The sequence below is a fragment of the Marmota marmota genome, unplaced genomic scaffold (assembly GCF_001458135.2).
Source record: "Marmota marmota marmota unplaced genomic scaffold, marMar, whole genome shotgun sequence".
Lineage (NCBI taxonomy): Eukaryota > Metazoa > Chordata > Mammalia > Rodentia > Sciuridae > Marmota > Marmota marmota.
In genome coordinates this window covers 26804436-26826116 of record NW_026000221.1, presented here as the reverse complement: position 1 = coordinate 26826116, position 21681 = coordinate 26804436, and the positions used below count along the sequence as shown (strand labels likewise).

Below are 21681 nucleotides of genomic sequence, written 5' to 3'. Positions count from 1 at the left end.
TCACTGAGAAAATCACACGTAAGCAAAGACCCGAAAGAGGTGAAGGAGCAAGCCATGTGGGTTTCTAAAGGAAGAGCATTCCAGGCAGAGGGGACAGCAAGGGCCTGGAGATGGTGGCAGGTCTGCCAGATCTCAGGAACAGCCGGGAGGCCAGTGTGGCTGGAGGAGCTGGAGTCAGGGGAAAGTGGGGCTGTTTTGGTCAGGGTTCTCCAGGGGGACAGAGCCCATGGGGAGGCACATGGCTTACAGGGTCAGAGGCTGGGTACTCCCACAATGGCTGTCCATAGGCTAGAGAGCCGAGGAACCCGCAGCCGCTCAGTCCAAGAAGCTGAAGCCTCAGAAGAAGAGGGACCAGAAGGTCTGGGGGTGCCACCGAGAGTCACCAACGTGAGTCCTCAATTAAAGGCAGAAGAAACTGGAGTCTGCAGGTGGTGGCAGGAGCACTAGCTCAAGAAGAATGAGCTTGATTGTGTTGGCACGCTCTCCCCTCCTTCTGCCTTTTGTCCCACTGGGGCCCCCTGCCTACAGGACAGTGTTGCCCACGTTGAAGGGAGCCCCCACCCCCACTTTGCTGACCCACATCCTGGTCGTCTCTGCAGGCACATGTGACAGACAAGCTGGTGGTCAACGTCCTAAGACAGATCTGTACCCACCCACTCGGGCCCCTAAAGCCAGCATGTGCCCTCCTCAGCAGTGTGGGGTAGTGGTTAGAGCATGACCTCTCGTGTCAGAGGTGTGGGGCTAATGTTGGCCTTGGCAGGTTACCTGGCTTTTATGTGCCTCAGTTTCTCTATCTATAAACTAGGGATGTTAACAGCCAATACCAGTGGGTGGGATTAACTGGGTTAACCGTGTAAAAACGGATGATATATAGTAAGCACTACTCCAATGTCCGTTATTTCCTTATTTCTCATCATTTTTCTTTTGAGTTAGACTTTGTTTTTTTAAAATCCTCAATTTTTTTAAAAATCCTCAAATAAGTGTTTTTATTTTAACACCTTAAATGTACAACCATCGTCACTTGCTTGGAGGAATAAGTTCTAAAGTAACTCTCAATTAAACACAACCATGCTCTTAAATTCCGGGAGGGATGGCTGCAGGGCCCCTAGGACAGACTGCGGTAGGCAGGTGTTTAGGCCCCGTTAGTAGGAAACCTGCGTCCTCTGGCCTCAGCTTTCACAGGAAACTGAGAAAAGAGAAGCTCTGGGCTAGGGTGACTAAGACTTCTGGTCCCTCAAAGGGCGCGTCGTTTCCTACTGACCACGGACTTTCCCAACCTGGTTCCACCGAGCAGGGCCCAGGGTGCGCGTGGGGCCGGGGTGGGGCCTGCTGCCAGGACTCCCCGGTTCCCTCCGGGTTGACACGTGGCCCAGAAGGTGGCACACACTTCGCCAGGGAACGCGGCCAGGGTCGCGCAGTCCCGCCGGCACCAGACTCCTTGGGGTCAGCGGATCCACGCGGTCCCGGGAGAGGACCGGCCAGCCCACCCGGGACCGCACGGCGCGGGAGGGGAGTGGCCTCCTCGGGGCGGAGCAGGGCCGAAGTGGGCGGGGCCTGGGAGGCGGGGCCGAGGGCGGCCGAAGTGGGCGGGGCCCGGGAGGCGGGGCCGGGGGCGGGGCGAATCCTGGACCTGCCGGATCCCCTGGTGCAGGCGCGTCCGGCTGGGCCGAGGATCCGGGTGCCGGCCGCTGGGCGGTGAGTGCTTGTCCAGGCCCCAGGAAGGCAGGCGGACAGTGGGCACCGAGGGTCCCGCCCCGGGGTCACTTGGCTCCGGAGCCAGGCTGGCCGCCCGGCTTGGGGAGGAGTTGCCTCGGTTTCCCCCAGGGGAGGGAGAAGAACGGGGCGTCGCGAGGGCGGGAGCCCCCTGGCAGGGCTCTGGGGGTGTGGACAAATTGGCCAGAACCCTCAGTGGTCTCTGCGACCTGAGAGGCTGTGCCTTGGGGCTGGTGGGGGCTGTGGAGCGAGGAGACTGTGTCCTTTCTCTCCATGGCCAGCGAGGGACATCGCCCTGTAACTCTTACTGGGGTCTCTGGCCTCTCCCTTCCCCCTTGGTGCGGAGAAGGCCCAGTTCAGATCCCACCCTGCCCAGACAGGCCCACCCACCCAGGCCTGCCGTGTGCTGCAGTCTCAGGCTGTGGGCCTCTGCTTTGCTCTCAGGTTGGGGGAGCAGCCACCTGGTCCTACCTGACTTCAGGCAAACTGAAAGCTCTCCCACTCTGCAGCCTTGGGGTGCGTCTTCCTCAGGTGGATGGGGCTGGAGCGGGGACCCAGGCTCCCAGATGCTCTGACTTTCCTGGCTCTTTCCCTGTCTCCCTGCCTGGCTCTCCATGGACCATGACCTGGCTCCTCCAGGGCCCTTGTTCTCAGAGGGGAAAAAGCAGGCCTGCCACTCCTCCTCTGGCCTCTTAGTGAAGACCAGGTTGCTATCCCCACTGGTCCTGTGTTATGGCACTGCCAGAGCCCCTGGTCTTTGGTGACTCAAGCCCCCTTTGCCTCTCTCAATCTGAGTCTGAAAGTGCCCCGTCCAGCCACCTCCCTCCCACCCTGGTGGGAACTCCTCTGCAGCATAGGCCCCCACCCTGAGCCTGTTACTTGTGAGGTGGCCGTTCAGTGTTCTGCAGCTGCAGCTCTTGTTTCATTCAGCTAGCGGCTGTGGCTTGCCTCTGTCACCCCCTTGGGTCCTTGTGTGCCATTGGAGCCACACAGAGCAAGTGCATTCTTTCATTCCTTCCAACAACCTTTCTCAATGCACGGAGGGAGACAAGGGAAACCCAGCCATGGAAACATCAGACAGCACTCCTGCCCTGCTCTTGTGGAGTGCACACTCTAGAAAGGAGCACCAGCCGTGAAGTAAGCAACACATGGCATCTCAGGGGGTGAGAAGAGCTATGGAGAAAAAGAAAACAGGCAAGGTTGGGTGCTGTGGTTGGGGATGGCAGTTTTGTATAGCATAGAGAGGGACCACGGAGCAAAGTCTTAAGGAGGTGAGGGACAAGCCAGGTGACTAGTTTGGGGGGGAGGCTTAGAGATAGTACCCATTAAGCAAAGAGCTGGTGCAAATGTCCTGAAGCAGGAATATGACAGGCAGGAGCAGGCCTGACTTGTTCTTGGAAGGAGGAGGAGGCCAGTGTAGCTGGACCAGGAATGGGTGAGGAATTAGGAGGAAGTGAGTGCAGAAAGGTAAGTGGCAGGGAGCTGAGTGTTCACTGAATGGGTCATTGAAGGTGGCAGTGTGGGCCACCACAGGGCTCTGAGCGGGGGAGTCCACCTGCTCTGCCTTAGCAGGTTCAGCTAGCTGTGAGGCTGAGAGTGGACGGTAGGGCATGAGGGAACAGGAGGACACAGTGAAGGGGGACCACCCAGGACAGAGATTTCAGATTCAGTGAGTATTCTGAAGCTTGGGTTGCCAGGATGTGGGGTGCAGGAGAAAGGTAGAGCCTAGGAGGACGCTGAGGCTTTGGCTTGAGCATCTACAAGTCTGGGGCTGCCATCGCTGAGATGGAGCTGTTTAGGGGGAGGGTCAGGGATTTGGTTTTGTGCTTTTCCAGCTTGAGATGCCCCCAGACATCCATGTGGTGTCAAGTAGGCCACTGGGAAGAGTGAGGGGTGGGATTGGAGCTGGTGAGGACAGTTTAGGCATCGTCACCGTGAGGTTGGTATTTCAAGCCAGGAGAGCAGGTGGGCTCACTCAGGGAGGGGGGTATGGAGGAGAGGTCTAGTCCTTGAGCTCTGGGGCCTCAGTTCCAGGAACCAGCCAGAGAGAGAGAGAGAGACAGAGAGAGAGAGAATCCAGTGGGAGGGGGAGGAGTCGGAGTCTGGTGACCTGAGGGCCATGAGGGGAGCGTGTCAAGGGGGAGGGAGAGCCGTGGGGACCGACGCCTCTGGCAGAGGAGACCAGAGGAGACAAATGAGATTGTGTCATGGGAGGTCACGGGTGACCTCGACCAAAGTGGCCATCAGAGGGTTGGAAGGGCCATCAGAGGGGAAGAGCAGGAGGATTTGAGGACAGCTGTTCAGCCATAGACAGGGGGCAAAGGGGCTTGGAGCTGAACGAGGATAGCAGCCCAGGGTGGGCTTTACGTTCACGGAGGAGGAATTAGTCCACAGTGTCACCATGGGAGTGGTCTCTGAGGGAAGAGCAGCCGAGAGCAGGGGAGGAGGATAGACCCTGTGGCCAGGGGAAGGAGGGAATGGATCTAATACTCCCGGGGAGGCTTGGCTCCAGCTCGGACCCAGGCAGCCCTAGCTGGGCCTCCTTGGGCCTCCCTTTCCTTCTGTCTGCAGGGGGTGGAGGCTAAGATTTTAACACACCGAGCACCTGTTGTGACTGCCAGGCAGGCTGTGATGTCAGGAAGGAGGTGTCCGGGTGCAGGCCTGAGCTTGGGGGTAAGGGAGGTGCCACATGGGTCACCTTGACCCTCTGTTTCACAAAGTGGTGCCTTTCTTTGTTTCAGCCTCACCTTGGGGAGGACAGTAGTGACTCCTAACCTCTAATAACTAGAGAAGAAAAGGCAATAGAGACCGACTGAAGTATTGATCTAAAGAGGAGGAGTCTGCCCAGGTGATAAAGGTGCAAGTGGTAAGATTTCAGGCACAGTTTTTATGGAATAAGTGATAAGTGAACATCTACCTATTTCCCTCCCTTCCAATTTAAGTGGAAGCAGGAGTAACTCAAGCTAGATATAACGAAGAACTTCCTGAGTTTATGAACTTCCTGAGCTGGCTAGTGAGGACAGCACCGAGGTCAGTCTTCTTTGCCAGGTGTTTAAGAAGAGCTAGAGCAACACCTGCTGAGAGGCGGGGCTGGCTGGGAATCCCTGGGGATTCTCCTCGCTCTGAGGTTTCCACAGGATTGGCACAGATGGGATTTTCCCACTGCTGGCAGGAGGACAAATCACCAGGCCTCATGGCTTGGGCCAGCCTCTCCCTCTGAGTCCCTTATGTCACTAGCCAGGCAGCCCTGGCCTTGGCATGTTTGGGAAGGGCCTGCTCCTTGCAGCTCCTGTCCCTGGGGGTGGGCACGTCTGCTGGGTGTGTCTCGGGTCTCCAGTGGGCCCTGTCCTGCCTTTCAGTGAGGGCCACGGTGGACGCAACCAGGCTTTGTGCCAAGATCACGGTGCTCTGGTAGCTGGCTCCGGCTTCCGGCCCATCCTTTCGGGATTTCCCCTGAAGGTGGGGTCTGTGGATGCCCCAGGACTGCCCGTCCTGTGCCCCTCTCTGCTCAAGGCTCACCCACAGTTGGCCTGGCCTGCCTGCTCCTCCTGCCTGGTGGGCTTTGCTGAGAGGCTGGGCTAGACTGTCCACATGAGAAGGAGGTAGCGGATGTCCCTCCCCGGGCATCCCCTAGGTAAGAGGAGTGGGCACTGCCTGGGCTCGGCCTAGTCTTCACCTTCCTCTTCTCCTGGCTGCACCCTGCTTGCCAGGCTGAGGGCTGAGGAGGGTGCTGACCCCTCTTCTGGGCTATTCTCAGGGAGGGAGAGTGGGGGCAGTTACTTCCTAGGACCTGGACAGGGGTTGGGGGCTAGTGTCTCTGCTGCTAAGACGACCCCAGGTCCCACCCAGAACTCCACTGCCCCTTGCTGTCCTCCCCTCCCTTGTCCCTGGTTGTTGGTGGCTCAGTGAGGACACCTTCTTGACCGAGGAGAGCTGTCTTGATTCCTGGTTTACAGTGGCCTGTGCATAGGGACACCATCTCCCCCAAGCTGCCGGACACACAGGTCCAGGTGACATGCAGGCCAGGCATGAGGCCAGTCTGCATGTCACTGTCTTATGAGAAGGTGCAGGATGCTCCCGTCCCCCCTCTCCCTGCTTGGAGGTTTGATTGGTGACCCTTCCCAGGGTCCTCTGCTGGGCCAAGCGCGTGCCAGGCTTAGGGATGGGGGCCAGGAAGAGGAGACCCAGGCTTTGCCATGGGCCCAGCAGGAAGCCACCAGCAGGACAGAGGTGAAGCCCCCAGGCCACTTGCTGCCCGTGTCCCTCTGCTGTCTTCTTCCGTGCCTTTCTTCCTTTCACTTTCGTTTTCCCTGGGCGCTGCACCAGCCCTTGTCCCTGACCCCGTGACAGTCACAGAACTGACCATGCTGAGAGATTTTCTCTGCCACTCAGGGATCCTACTAGCGCTTGACGCTTCTGGAGGTCACTTCCCCTCAAATTCCCAGAGTCTGGGGGCTGAGCCCAGAGTAAGCCATTGATGACGGCCACGGTGACAGTGCCAGCCTGTGATGTGTGATGGTGTGTGTGGAGGAAGTGAGGGCCGCGGGGGCGGCTGTGTGTGTGTGTGTGTGTGTGTGTGCAGACGCTCCAGCAGGCTCTGAAACAACTTAGTTGGCACCACGGTTTTCCACCTCACCTCGCCTGGTATCTCGGTAGCCACGTCCCCCAGTTGGGTGGCCGTGGGTCACCTACACAGGGGTGGGCGCGAGGCCCTGTGGGGAACTCCAATACAGGGGGTTAAGGGCATGCCTCCTGAAGTCGCGCTGCGTGCCTTCAGGTCCCAGCTCTGCCTCATGCACGGTTTGTGCAACCATGACCCTGTGTGCCTCAGTTTCTTCCTCTGTAAAAGGGGGCTGAGCACGGCACCGATTTCAGAGTGGCAGGCAGGGTTAAGTGGATTCACGCAGCAAAGCATTTAGGATGGTGCTCACGCATTATTGAAGCTGCTTGGCGGGAGTCTGAGCTTGGTGGCGAGGTCCTCTCTTCCTGCCTCAAAGAGAGCCAATTCCCTGATCCCCCAGGAGACATTGCCCCTCATCTTAGCTCCAGCCCTTTTGACCTCTGAAGCCGGGGATGGAGCAGGAGATGGGAGCCAGGGGTTCTTGATTTAGTTCTTGGCTGCTTCAATCTTGCCGTGGGACCTGGAGCTCGGGCCTGGTTTGCAGTCTGTACCGTGGAGAGCTTGGGGTGCGTAACGCTGGGGGGGCGCCACGGCTGACCAGGTCCTGGGGTGGGCTGGCCGCCCCTCCCTGGCTGCTGGGGAGCCCTCCTGAGCCCTGCTCTCTGTCTCTCCCTAGGTTGTGAGATGTGCTCCCAGGAGGCTCTCCAGGCACAGAGGAGTCACCTGGTGGGGCTGCTGGTCTCAGGGTCCCTGGAGGGCTTCGAGAGCATCTTGGACTGGCTGCTGTCCTGGGAAGTCCTCTCCTGGGAGGACTACGAGAGCCTCAGCCTCCCAGGCCAGCCTCTTTCCCGCTTGGCCAGGTGCCTGCTGGACACTGTCGGGAACAAGGGCGCTTGGGGCTGTGAGAAGCTGGTCGCAGCTCTCCAGGAAGCCCAGGCCGGCGGTCAGTCCCCTGAGCGACGTGACGGCTGGGACCCCCACTCACTCCACCCAGCCCGAGACCTGCAGAGTCACCGGCCGGCCATCGTCAGGAGACTGTACAGCCATGTGGAGGCTGTGCTGGACCTGGTGCGGGAGCGCGGCTTCATCAGCCAGTACGAGTGTGATGACATCAGACTGCCCATTTTCACGTCCTCCCAGAGGGTGAGGCACAGCCTGGGGTCCGCGAGCACAGGAAAGGCTCTTAGTCATCCAGACTGACTGTGCCTGGGAGGTCAGCCCGTGGGGTAACGCGGTCCACGGGATTCCCCCTAAAGAGCAGCCAGGAGGGGAGGAGCTGCCCTTGGTTATTGGCAGTGAACCACTGCTGGTGAGGGCAGGAGGTTGGCACCAGGCTCCGGTTCTGGTGCCGGAATGATGCAGGGTCAAGGTCAGCTCTGGGTGCTTCCGACTTCTGTGTGGAACCTGTGCATCTTTAGTCTCTCCTGTCTCAGTTTCCTCATCTGAACAATACTCTAAATAGTTCCATACTTATCTTACGTGATTTTGGGGAGAATTTAATATGGCACATAAGAAGCACACATCCACGTCACCCCTGACTGCTGTTATAAGCCATGTTCTGTCCTTGCACAATCTTATCGCTGTCTTTTAAATGAACAGCTCAACAGAGCATAACGCTTCACTATATTAAGTCTGTATCAATAATTGAAATAGCACGCAATGTACTAATATGTTCTCGTAGGATTTCTAATGGGAAATCATGTTAGATCACAGGCGTTTGGAGCTGGGATGTAGCTGTCCCTGAAAATACAATGATTCAACGGAGACCGCAAGGACAGAAAAGTGTCTGTGGGTATTTTTTGAAACGCTCTGTTTTATTTTCCTCAAACAGCGATCGTCAGGCCTTCAGATGGAAAAGAGGCATTAACATTCCACTTGACAGAATAGGGAATTAAGGCCCAGGAAAGTGGTTTGGATGACGGTGGTTGAGCAGAGAGCCACTGTTGGACCACAGCCTTGACCATTCATTCATCACTAATTCATTCGCTCATTTATTCAGCCAGACGCTATTCAGAGCTTATCACATTCCAGGCTCTTACCTGAAGTTTGTACTCAGAGTCCATGGTACTATGGTAAGTGCTCTGTAAACACTTGCTGCTGAAATGAATGGATTGCTGAGTGAATGAATGAAGTGGAGTGCAGTTGGAGTTTTAGAATGGTCTGAATTGGGGAAATTTGTAGTTTTTATGTTTGCCTGTTTTTAAACACATATTTGATGTGTGGACCTAGGTAAGGCTAGGTGGAGGATGATGAAATAAACTACTCTGTTTTCAAGTTGACTCAAGTTGGCTAATTATTCACAGTGCAGACACATTGTGGTCCTCTCTAACTAGTGCAGATAAGACCTACCTGTTCAAGTCTCTTGTGTTTTATTGGAGGGATAGAAGCGGCCCACCCAGGAAGTTACAAGTTAATGTCTGGTTGTCCCTGATCAAGTGATCAGCAGTGTGGTCTGGTCTGGATGCTCTGAGGGATTTGGAGAAGCTAGCTGAGATGCCTAGGGCCCAGACAGAGGAAGTATTTGGATTGGTAAAGAAAAAAAAAATGGTATAGCTTATGGATCAAAGAAGAAACCATACTGGAAATCAGAAAGTATTTAAGATCAAAAAAATAATGAGAGCTGGGTGTGGTGGCCTGTGATTCCAGCAGCTTGGGAGGCTGAAGCAGGAGGATTATGAGTTCAAAGCCAGTCTCAGCCAAAAAAAAAAAAGCGAGGTGCTAAGCAACTCAAGGAGACCCTGTCTCTAAATAAAATTCAAAATAGGGCTGGGGGTGGGACTCAGTGGTTGGGCACCCTGAGTTCCATCCCTGGCACTGCCCCCCAAATGAGAATATTATTATCAAAGTTTATGAGATGCAGCTAAAGCAGAATATAGAGGGAAACGAAGAGCCTTAAAATGCTTAGGTTGGGCACGAAGACGGGCTGGATTTCATGAACTAAGAATCCCTCCTGAGAAAGAACTAAGTGGACCGCAGAAGCCACACACACGGAAAGTGGGGACTGAGCTGAGCGGTGGAAGGGACAGTGGGGCGCAGAGCTGAGGACTGGGGGAGGGGCCAAGGGCGGCCCAGAGAGTTCTAGGTGTTTAGAATCCACCTTTCTCTGAGTTTCCTTCAAGTTGTGCTTTGGTGTTTGGTGCCCCCCCACCCCCCACGGCCGAATTTCGGATTCAGTGTGGGCGGTAACTGTGGTATGTCCTATTAACATGACCCCCCGGGGAACCTTTCAATTTCCTACATAGAGGTGCTAGCATTGACCATTGATAATGATATCAGGTTGGGGGCTGGAAAGGAGTGTGGAATGAAACAAAATGCAAGCTGAGGAACTAAATCCATAAAGTAACCAATGCTACTGTTGTCTGCACTGTAAATAATCAGCCAGCTTGCAGACAGAGTAGTTTATTTCATCATTCTCAACCTAGCCTTACCTAGGCTCACTTAAACATCAAATATGTGTTTAAAAGGACCTACTATGTGCCCCACGCTGTACTCAGCCTTTTCCCTATACTACATCATTTAATCCTCACTACGTCCTCCCAATGGTGTGGTATGACTACAGTCTTCCTTGACAATGTGGAAACCATCCAAATTGCCCATCTGGGAAGGGGCCAGCTAGAATTTGAATCCAGGTCTGTTTTTCTCCAAAGTTTAGGTTGTTTCTTTTTTTTGGTGGGGGGGGGGTAAGGGGAATACCAGGGGCACTCAACCACTGATCCACACTCCCAGCCCTATTTTGTATTTTATTTAGAGACGGGGTCTCACTGAGTTGCTTAGCGCCTCACTTTTGCTGAGGCTGGCTTTGAACTTGCAATCCTCCCGCCTCAGTGCCCCTCGCTGCTGGGATCATAGACGTGCACCACTGCACCCAGCTCTTGTGTTCTTTCTCTGTCATAAAATGTGAGGGCTTCCTGTGGTCTTGCTCAGTTGGGAATAACAGTTGTTAGGAAACCTGAGACTGGTAACACCAGCTGTGACATCAACTGTCCGTGTGACTCATGCAACTGCTAAAGTTAATGGGACTGGGGTGTCAGAGTGAGCTCTGAATTGCTTGCTCCTGTCACAATATTAACTTAAACATTTTTAGATTCGGAAACATACCATGCCTACAGAGTAGTGGATAAATTTCATACATACCGGATAAATATGTTGCATCACCCTGATTAAGAAAGAGAACGCTATCAGCACCCAGACCCTTCTTCAGTTGCAACAACCAGAGGCAACGTCTGGCCTGACCTTGGTGTTAATCATTCCTTCGCTTTATGGTTTTAGCACCTTTTAAACGAAACCCTTAAATGCTGGACTTTTTTTTCTTTTCTTTTGAAAAACTGAGTAGCAAGCCACACATTGTTGTGTAAGAAAAGGGCCAAATTGCCCTTTCTTAGGTCAATGTTCCCAGGTCAGGGAAGCTTAACAGGGTCTTGTGGATGTGGACTGGCCCTGCCTTCCCTGGTAGTTTATAAGGGACTCTGGGAGGTTGGTGGACAAGGTCAGGCTGGAGGATCTGGAAGCACCCGTATGAGAGAGGAGCTGCATGTCCAGTGGGAATATGGTCAGAGTAGGTGGGCTTCTCTTTCACTCAGTTGTGAGCTCACCAAAGGCTATTCTGGCTCCCAGGAAGAGGTCAAGACAAGCGCCCCTGTGGGGTGAAATGAATGTCCTCAGCTGACTTAGGCAGCAGGGTTGAGAGGAACGATGCTAGCTCATGGTGAAGACAAGTCACAAACAGATAAGGATGAGGGCCAGGCTTACCTGGGGTCTCGGAGGTGACGGCCCTCAGATTTGAGTCAGTGGTGATTCCATCTAAACAGGTGGCCCTCTGTGTAGCACACAGCCATCATCCTGATATTGGCCTTCCTGTGTTGGGTTTCCTGTATCCCGAATACTATGTCTTCTTCTTTTATTATTTATTCCATTATGATAGATCATATGTCTTCTAGAAAGAATGTGTGTCTGTCATTTCAACCATACTTTATTGACAGTTAGACTGGGTATAAAATTCTATGTTGGCCATCATTTTCCTTTAGAATTCTGATGACATTATTCCGTTACCTTCTCTTCCGGATGTTGTTGCCAAGAACTCTAAAACCATTGTATATGTCTTTCTGGAAGCTTTTCAGATTTTCTTTTGGTCTTCAAAGTTCTGAAATTTCACACTTAAGTACTTCGGGTGCTGGATACCCAACAGGCTCTTTGAATGCAGAAGCTCATATCTTTATGTTCTGGGAAATTTAATTGATGAGTTTATTCCACTTTATTTTCTCTCTTCTCTCTTTATGCAATTATAATTACTTGAATGTTAGAATTTCTTGACTAACTCTTTAATTTCCTTCTATTTTCCATTTCTATTTTTTGCTCTATTTTATATATGATATTCTCTACTGTAAACTCTTAAATTTTTCGTTTTTGCTATCACACTTTTAATGTGCAAGGGCAATTTTGACTATTCCTTTATTATAGCATCTTGCTCTTGTTTTATGAATACAGTCTTTTCTTTTCCTTAATGATACTTATTTTGTTCTGTTTTGTTTGCTTGGGTAGGTTAGGTTGTTTCCTTCATCACACATAAACTTTTCTATCCAACAAGTTGCTTTCCCTTTCCCCACTGGTTTGACTTTTACCTCCCGTATTAAATATTTTCTTTGGGCATATGGTAGTCCTTGGTTGTCCTTCTTGTTATTGAAATAGAGAACTTTAAAATTCAATGAGTGTGCAGGTGAAATTTGTCTGCTATGTATTCCACTGTAGAGATTTTGGGAAATGGCAGATTGAGATATCTATCTATCTATTTATCTGCATCTTTAGACTTTCCTTCTGGATTGACCAAATTCCTTGCCTAGACCCGCCTGGGGGTAAAGGTCTGATAACCACAGTCCTGGGAGCCCAGGGGCTGCGAGGCAGTGGGTGCTGGTAGGAAAAGTTTCAGTGTTCAGCGTTTGTTTTGCACCGGGTCATTAAACCTGTGTTTGGTGTGTGATGAATTTAATTGTGCCTGATGTCTCATAATCCAGAGATCCACCCCCCACTTCTTTTTTTTGGTACCAGGGATTGAACCCATGGGCGCTTAACCAGTGAGCCACATCCTCAGCCCTTTTTTGTATTTTATTTGGAGACAGGATCTTACTGAATTGCTTAGGGCCTCACTAAATGGCTGAGGCTAGCTTTGAATTTGTGATCCTCCTGCCTCAGTCTCCCGAGCCGCTGGGATTACAGGCGTGTACCATCACACCCAGCCAGGGATCCTCTCTTTACCCTTTCCAGAATATCAATAGGCCGACTTTGCCACGGCAGGCAGGGATATTTGCTGGTGGCTTGGAGTGGGCAAGGGCATCTGGAGATCTAGTTCATAGAGCACTTTGACTCAGTGCTTGCCTTTGTCATTTCCTTTGGTTCCAAAGGTACTGGATGATGAGAGTCTCAGAGCCTCTGACAGATTCTAGAATGTACCTATGCACTTCCTGACTTCCCTATTGTTGGCTTGGGATTTGGCTTTCCGGAGTCTTCTGAGCACTGGGAGTGTGCCCGGTACTCTTCTAGGGGCAGAAGGAATTGAGCTGCAGAGTGTGTTAGAAAGTGCTCGTGCCGCGGAGAGTTGGTGGAGTGTTCTGGACGTGGAGAGGGTAGGGAGAGCAGGGAGCAAGTGAGTTCACGTTTAAATAGAGTAGTTGAGAGATCCCACTGGGAAGATGGAATCTGGGCAAAGAACTGGAGGAGGGGAGGGAATTTGCCATGGTCCAGGTGGGGAGAGGGCATCACAGGTCGGGGATGCAGCCAGAGCAGAGGCCCAGAGGCAGGAGCATGCTGGGATTCCCAGGGAATAGGAGCCCAGTGCTGAGTCGGGTGGTCAAGGAAGAGGAGGAAGAGCGGAGGTCGGGGTGCAGCTGGGAGCTAGATGGTTATGGACAGAGACTTTTGTCTGTTTTGTGCCGTGAAGTTTACTGTGGGACTCAGGGTTTGGTTGTGCTGTTTAACAGGAGGTGTGAGGATCTTTTGTTTATAAAGGAGACGATGGGGCAGGGACACAGAAGGGAGGCCCATTTGGCAGGCTCTGCAGTTTTCTGGGTGAGCAGGGTGTTCTAGAGGGGGTACGGGGGAATGGTGGGGCTCTGCAGCTGTAGACGAGGCCACGTGTGGCCACTGAGTGCTCAAAACACGTGGTCCACACGGATATTCTCCCCACTGTTTTGTAGGGAGAAGAAATCTTCCATTGTAAAGAGAAGATGCAAGCCGGGCGCTCCCTGAGTCTTGTTCCAGCAGCCTCGAGAGGGAAAGCTCATCAGAGTTTAGAGACAATATGGAGGAAAGAATGCCGCATTATCACACTCATTTTTTTTTTTTTTTATAATATTGACTATGTGTTGAAATGGTAATCCTTTGCACATCTTGGGCTAAATGGAATATATAGTTAAAATCAATTTCATCTTTTTAAACATTAAAGAAGGTGGCTGTTGGAAGATTTTAAATCTCGAACGTGGCTCACATTTGTAGTTGATTTCTAGTTCCATTGGGCAGTGTTCTAGGTATCCTTAATGGTGCCCAAAGGATTTCTGGTGGATTGAAGCTTCAAGGGTGACTTCAAACCTCTGGGGCTATGCACCTGGAAGATGGCGTTGACTTCAGCTGATATGAGGATGGCTCTAGGCTTGGCACATGTGTGGGTGTATGTGAGTGGAGATGGCAAATCGGCAATTGATGAGCCAGGCCCAGATTCAGGGACGAGTTCAGGCTGGGGGTCAAGAACAGAGATCATGTTCAAGCATTGAAGCCATGAGACTTGAAATCATTTTTCTTTCAAGTTATCGACAGCTTTTGGAATCATTTTCCTTATCTTTGTACATTTGTTTATTTTTTTAGGTATTTACTTCTTGAGTGGGTTTGGAGAAGGAGCCAGATTGGATGAGTGTGTTTATCTCACCATCCAATGTTGTACCAACTTCTTTTAACTCCTGTGATAATTTATTTGTCTTTCAGGCCTTTTATTGTGATGGCAGAGAGATCCTATGGCGTTGTAGTTCATATAGAGTATCTTTTATCTTAAATGCTTGAATCAGAAATGTCTTGGTTTTCTGTTTGTTTTTTTTTCAGATTTTGGAATATTTGCATATACATATCTTGGGGATGAGGCCCAAATCTAAAAGTGAAATTCATTTATGTTTCATATACACCTTATACACATAGCCTGAAGATAATCTTATACAATATTTCAAATAATTCTGTGCATGCAACAGTTTCATAGTATGGAATCATCCACTTGTGACATCGTGTTGATGCTCAGAAAGTTTTGGATTTGGGAGCATTTCCTATTTCAGGTTTGCAGATTAGAGATGCTCAACTTGTACTTGGTCGAAACCTTCCCACACCCCTCCTCAGCCCTTCTGGAAAAATAATGGCTTCTTCTTCTCCCACAGGCAAGGAGGCTGCTTGATCTTGCCGCAGTGAAGGCAAATGGATTGGCTGCTTTCCTTCTCCGGCACATTCTGGAATTACCAGTCCCATTGCCCCTGCCTTTAGTGGGTATGTGTTTGTTCTTCTCAGTTTGTCAGGAAGGAGAAGGAAGTCAGCGCAGATTCATGGTTAATAGCAGAGCATGCATCCGTTGGCACCCACATATTGATTCTGCATCAGCCTTCCATGAGAGTCAGTTTCCTCATTTTAAAGCTAACATGGCTCCCGGACTCATCGGGCTTGCAGGGAGGGAATGAAAGGATGAAATTATTGACCTTGTCCCTTGGCTTTGATCATGTCCTGTGCTGCATCGTGATTACTAGAATTGCCATGAAGCAAGGGCTAACAACAGGTGCTCCTTACCGTGCCAACTCTTGTCGTCTGCACTAGGAAGATCCAGATTCACTTTTAGAGGTGGGCTGGGTATCTCTTGACCTCTGAAATGTAGTTTTTGTTCTTCTCCAGTTTGTCAGAAAGGAAAAGGAAGTCAGCACAGATTCATGGTTAATGGCAGAGCATTTACTCATGATCAGAACCTCAGGGACCAAGTGGATTTAGAGAACATGGCACCCCTCAGTGCCCATGCTCACCAACCCCACCCAGGAATGGGAGAGGCCTGTGCACACAGCTACAACACACTGTACAATAAATGCCCTTTGCAATAACCCTGGGAATTAGGTGTTTCCTCCACTTTACAGATGTGGAAACTGGGCAGGCAGGTTAAGTGACGAAGCAGTGGAGACGGGTGTGACTGCAAACTGTCCTCACCTGCACTGTCTTGTGGGGAGAAGAAATCTTCCATTGTAAAGAGAAGATGCAAGCTGGGCGCTCCCTGAGTCTTGTTCCAGCAGCCTCGAGAGGGAAAGCTGTCAGCACTGAAGGCCCTTGAGCTGTGTGCCTGGTGCTGACAGATGGGTTTCTCAGCCTGAGTCCTGGCCTCTCAGCAGCGAGCAGGCCTGAGGGCGGGATGGCTGGAGGCCTGTGCTTGGCATGTGGCTGTGTGTCATCTCCTTCAAGAGCAGGATAGAGACATCAATGCACAGTACCCAGCTGGCCCTTGGTTAACGATTATTGATATCATCAAGCATAGCTGGCGAGGCACGCACTGGGGACACCGTGCCATGGGGCAGGTGCTGCTGAAGGTGACAAGTGATATGTCTATTGATATCTTTAAAATGAGATTTTTTTTTGAGGAATTTGGTGTCGTTAACCATGGCTGTGAATCTGCGATGGAAGTCAGGGTATTGGAAGGAAAGGTCTATAGCTTCTGGTGTCTGCTTAGTGCTCCTGATATAGCCAAAGGGCAGAAATAGCAACAATGAGCATAGCTCTGGGAGCAAAAGAGGTGACACGTGTCTGTAGTCCCAGCCACTCAGGCGGCTGAGACAGGAGGACCACTTAGCCCGAGAGTTGGAGTCCAGTCCAGGCAGCATAGCAAGACTCCATCTTAAAAATGACCAAAAAATAAAACATAAAAAAACATAGACACAGAGCATCTGCAACTTCAGTGAGCTGAGAGCTCCCTGCAAAAATTACCTGTTGGCTCCTGGGTTGAGAACTAACGGGCCAGTGTTTGGTTGGGGGCAGTGCGGCTCCGATGATGTGAACCGTGCTGATGTCCTACCAGCCTAGCTCTTGGGACCGGCACTTCTCTATTTCCCAAAAGAGGAACTGACCCCTCACACAGGAAGTGGTTTGCACACCCTGGAACCAGGATGATAAAGGAAAACATCAGCCCTCTGGATGCACCCTGGGCACGCGAACTCTCCCTGCAGAGGGGACAAGAGGAGGATGGGGACGTGCAGGCAGAATCAGAGGGTCTTGTCTGAGTGCTTGGCCTGGGAACCACGGTGACCTTGAGACCCTCCAGTGTCCAGCCCACTCAGATTTTTGCAGGTTCCTCTCACTGCAGCCACCTAATCCCTTTTACCATGTAAGGGAACATAGTCACAGGCTCCAGGAATCAGGATGTGGACATCTTTGGCCAGGGGGCACTGCAGTGCCTGTACCAGTAATGTTAATAGTGAATACCACTTTTGGATTGTTTACCAAGTGCCAGATATTCTTCTAAACCCCGTTCGTCTCACTGCTCCTGAAACAGTTCTTCAAGATGTGGATTGTTCCCATTTCTATAGATCAGAAAACCAAGGCCTGGTCAGGTTAGGTGGTGTCCTCAAATGAATGGTGGATGCAGGTTTTTTTATTTTTTATATTTTTAGGTATAGATGGACACCATACCTTCATCTTATTTGCTTGTTTATTTATTTTTATGTGATGCTGAGGATGAAACCCAGTGCCTCACACGTGCTAGGCAAGCGCTCTACCGCTGAGCCAGAACTCCAGCCCCTGGACACAGGTTTTAAACCCAGGTGTGTCTGACTGCAGAATCCTAAGCCCTTAGATCCTGTTTCCCTCTAGGAAGAGGCAACTGAAGATGAGTGGTGAGGGGACTTGTGTAAAGCCACCTGGCCAACATGGTGGGAACAGCATCAGAACACAGGTCTCGTGACTCGAGCCCAATCCCCACAGCCAGTCTGGTGTCAGTAGTAGTCAGGGCACTGGATGATGTCTTTGGAGCATTTACTTTGTGAGGGACATTGTTCTTGGCACGGGACATGCATTATCTCAGTTGATCGTGTTAAAGCTCCATAAGGTGGTGACCGCCAGTCTCCCCACTTCACAGGGGAGACAACTGAGGTTTAGGTGGCTGTCTTTGAAGTCCCCAGCTAATGGGCGTCCACTGGCCCCTCTCTCCTATCAGCACATTCCTCCCCGCAGCCCGCTCCGGTTGGGTCCCACCTTGACCACAGTCTCGTCCTCATCCGCTCTTCTGCTGTCTTCCAGCTGCAGAATGCCGGAAGTACGTCTCCAAGCTGAGGAGCACCGTGTCCGCGCAGTGCCGCTTCCTCAGCACTTACAACGGCGCGGAGAATCTGTGCCTCGACGACGTGTACACAGAGAACACCCTGGAGCTGCGCACGGAGGTGGGCACGGCCGGGGCCCTGCACAAGAGCCCCGCCACCCTGGGCCTGGAGGAGCTCTTCAGAGCCCAGGGACACCTCAACAAAGACGCGGACACCGTGCTCGTGGTGGGCGAGGCGGGCAGCGGCAAGAGCACACTCCTGCAGCGGCTGCACTTGCTCTGGGCGACTGGGCAGCACTTCCAGGACTTTCTCTTCGTCTTCCCGTTCAGCTGCCGGCAGCTGCAGTGCGTGACCAAACCGCTGTCCTTGAGGACGTTGATCTTCGAGCACTGCTGTTGGCCCGATGCGGGCCAGCAGGACGTCTTTCAGTTCCTCCTCGACCACCCCGACCGTGTCCTGCTAACCTTCGATGGCTTTGATGAGTTCAGGTTCAGGTTCACCGATGGCGAGCGCCACTGCTCCCCGTCAGACCCCACGTCAGTCCCCACTCTGCTCTTCAACCTCCTGCAGGGCAACCTGCTCAAGAACGCACGCAAGGTGCTGACCAGCCGTCCAGACGCCGTGTCGGCCCTCCTCAGGAAGTACGCGTGCACCGAGTGCCACCTGAGGGGCTTCTCAAAGGAGGCCATCGAGCTTTACCTGAGGAGGTGCCATCCTGAGCCTGGGATGGCAGATCGCCTCCTCCACCTGCTCCAAGCTACCTCAGCCCTGTACGGCTTATGCCATCTTCCTGTTTTCTCATGGATGGTGTCCAGATGCCACCAGGAACTGCTGCTGCAGGACGGGGGGTCCCCAAAGACCACCACAGATATGTACCTTCTGATCCTGCAGCATTTCCTGCTGCGTGCCTCCCCACCAGACATGGCCTCCCACATCCGGGGACCCAGCCTCCTCCGAGGCAGGCTCTCCACCCTCCTGCACCTTGGTCAACTGGCTCTCTGGGGCCTGGGCATGTGCTGCTATGTGTTCTCTGCCCAGCAGCTGCAGGCAGCCCAGGTGGGCCCTGATGACATTTCTCTTGGCTTCCTGGTGTGTGCCCAGCGGGTGGTGCCAGGGAGCGCGCCAGACCTGGAATTCCTGCACATTACTTTCCAGTGCTTTTTTGCCGCCATCTACCTGGCGCTGAGTCCTGACGTGCCCGTAGCCTCGCTCAGACACCTCTTCAACTGCCACAGGCCGGGCAGCTCTCCACTGGCCCGGCTGCTGCCCGCACTGTGCGTCCAGGGCTCCAGGTGTGAGGAGGGCAGCGTGGTGGCTTTGCTGCAGAAGGCCGAGCCGCACAACCTTCAGATCACAGCAGCTTTCCTGGCAGGGCTCTTGTCCCAGGAGCACCGGGACCTGCTGGCTCTGTGCCAGGTGTCCAAGAAGGCCCTGCTCCGGCGCCGACGAGCCTGTACTCGCCGCTGTCTATCCCGCAGCCTCCGCAAGCACTTCCAGTCCATCCCGCCAGCTGTGCCGGGTGAGGCCAAGAGCATGCACGCCATGCCCGGGTTCATCTGGCTCATCCGGAGCCTGTATGAGATGCAGGAGGAGCAGCTGGCGCGGGAGGCGGTGCGCGGGCTGGATGTCGGGCACCTCAAGCTGACGTTTTGCAGGGTGGGCCCCGCAGAGTGTGCCGCCCTGGCCTTTGTGCTGCGGCACCTCCAGCGGCCCGTGGCCCTGCAGCTGGACTATAACTCTGTGGGTGACATTGGCGTGGAGCAGCTGCTGCCTTGCCTTGGTATCTGCAAGGCTCTTTAGTGAGTGCTGCTGGGCATTGCTGGTCGGGCATGGCGGGGGGACAGGGCCCGAAAAGTTATGCCCATTGGGATCCAGACGTCCCGGTGCACCCCCTGGTACGACACAGGCCAGACCCTTCCCCATTCTGGGCTTTAGTGTCAGTATGTGACAGCCATGCCTTAGTCAATGTCCCCTCTACCAGGTATGGTGCTTGCTGCTCTTTCCGGTATGATTTCATTTAATATCCACAGCCACTCTGTGCTGGCTGCAGGGCCATTATTATCCCCCTTGTCCTTGATCTGAGGCTCAGACAAGTGAAGTGAGTCACACAGAAGGGCTGGAGATGCGGCTAGCATTTGTCACTCCCTGAGTTCAATCCCCAGTGCCATGAAAACAAACCAACAAATAGAGACAGTCACAGGCTGGGGCTGGGGCTCAGCAGTAGAGCACTCATCTCCCATGTGTGAGGCCCGGGGTTCACCACATATTTAAAATAAAAATTAAAAAAGGTATTGTATCCTCCTACAACTGAAAAAATATTTAAAAAAGAGAGAGAGAGATAGTCACACAGGAAATTGCAGACTGGGTTTCACATTTTTCTGACTATCAGTTTTCTACTCTCCATCTCATCTCTGTGGATGCACTTCTAAGGCTCTAGGAAAACCTCAAGGTCATGTGCAGAGTTTTTTTTTGGGGGGATGGGGGGCGTTATTGAACTCAGGGTCACTCGACCACTGAGCTACATCCCCAGCCCTTTTTGTATTTTATTTAGAGACAGGGTCTTCCTGAGTTGCTGAGCGCCTCACTGTTGCTGAGGCTGGCTTTGAACTTGCGATCCTCCTGCCTCAGCCTCCCAGGCTGCTGGGATTACAGGCATGCTAATTTCCCTAGTCCTTTTGATTTTTATTTTGAGACAGTGTCTGGCTAGGTTGCCCAGGCTGGCTTCTGACTGGTGATCCTTCTGCCTCAGCCTCTCAAGTTTTAGGGAATATAAGTATGTGTCACTGTGCCCCACGTGGCCCACTTTTTTTCTATCAGGTAGTGCAGTGTGCAGGTGGGATTTCAGCATTACCCAGGGGAGGGAGTACTGCAATTCTGTAGAACCCATGAAAAAGCAAAAAGTTGTAGACAAAAGTTAAAATCTATTCACAATCTTCTGGGGCTTTTGGGCTACTTTCAGGTGACCTTTATTGACCCTAAGCAAAGGGTGAGAAGACCCTCCTTGAATGTATGAAGGTGGTGCGTCTTCTCTGAGGCAAATCAGCAAGCCTTCTTTTCCTCCATGAAACAAATACATGGAATCTACTTGAACTTGTTCAGTGGCTTTCATTAGCCCCGAGATAGGGACTGTGGTCATAAGTTTATAACATAGATTATGGGTAGTTAATCATCTATAGTATTATGTATATTATGTACAATTAATATAGAATGCAAGTATGGCTGACCTTGTTGTGGTCTTGGAGGAAACAGATCCCACACTTAAACTGCGGTAAGCTGAGGAGAGTCTAATAAAGGGACTGTCTACAGAGGTCATGAAGAGCCAAGGGGGATGGAGCAGGGCCCTGGGGCTAGTGGTGGTTGGTGGACCCGAGGCTCAGGGAGGGCAGACTTATTAGCTGAGAGGAAGGAGTGGCCAGGGCATCCTGAGCAGCCTGGGCTCCAGGAGAGTCAGGCTTGGCCCTGGTCAATGCCTCTGGTCAATGCCTTCCTCTGCTGAACCACCGAGGAGGCAGATCTGCCCCTGCTGCTGATGGCCACAGACGTCAGCCTCCTAGGACCAAGAGCCTGGCAGAGAAGGGAGACAGAGCATCTGGCCCAGTAACGGCACCATACTGCACTTCCTCTGGAGGGACGAGGTGTGGTCTTGTGGCTGGGGCGTCGGGAGGCCCGTCTGTCTGCTAAGCTGGTTCTCCCAGGGGTTCGTGAATCCCAAGAGACCAGAATGATTCTCATAGACCAGTCCGTCCCTGGAATTCTTCAGTGGGTCCTCTCTGACTGATCAGGAGTGTTCCCATGTGGTGTGCAGAGGGCTGTAGGGAGCTGGGCGCGGTGGTGAACGCCCGTAATCCCAGAGGCTTGGGAGGCTGAGATGCGAGGATCGTGAGTTCAAAGCCAGCCTCGGCAACTTAGTGAGGCACTAAGGAACTCAGTGAGACCCTGTCTCTAAATAAAATAAAAAATAGGGCTGGGGATGTGGCTCAGGGGTCAAGTGTCCCTGAGTTCAATCCCCAGTATCAAAAAATAAATAAATAAAAGGGCTTT

At 52.4% G+C, this 21681-nt stretch overlaps 1 protein-coding gene across 12 annotated transcripts in view; it reads left to right on the top strand.

Annotated features, from left to right (window-relative positions):
- The first annotated feature begins 1621 nt into the window (after positions 1–1621).
- The window catches only part of Nod2 (nucleotide binding oligomerization domain containing 2), a 35091-nt gene continuing 15031 nt past the window's right edge, over positions 1622–21681 (top strand). For 8 of the 12 annotated variants that reach the window (XR_007343487.1, XR_007343488.1, XR_007343489.1 and 5 more), the window contains exons 1-4: positions 3845–5347; positions 7011–7477; positions 14740–14845; positions 17621–19439. Coding sequence is in view for 6 of the 12 variants with exons in the window: in XM_048792205.1 (XP_048648162.1) it covers positions 5323–5347; positions 7011–7477; positions 14740–14845; positions 17621–19439 (2417 nt within the window). In the remaining 6 variants the exon portion in view is untranslated. Of the gene's footprint in view, positions 1696–3842; positions 5348–7010; positions 7478–14739; positions 14846–17620; positions 19440–21681 lie in introns of those variants that run through there. The other 4 variants (XM_015488751.2, XM_048792204.1, XM_015488748.2 and 1 more) reach the window with 4 other exon arrangements.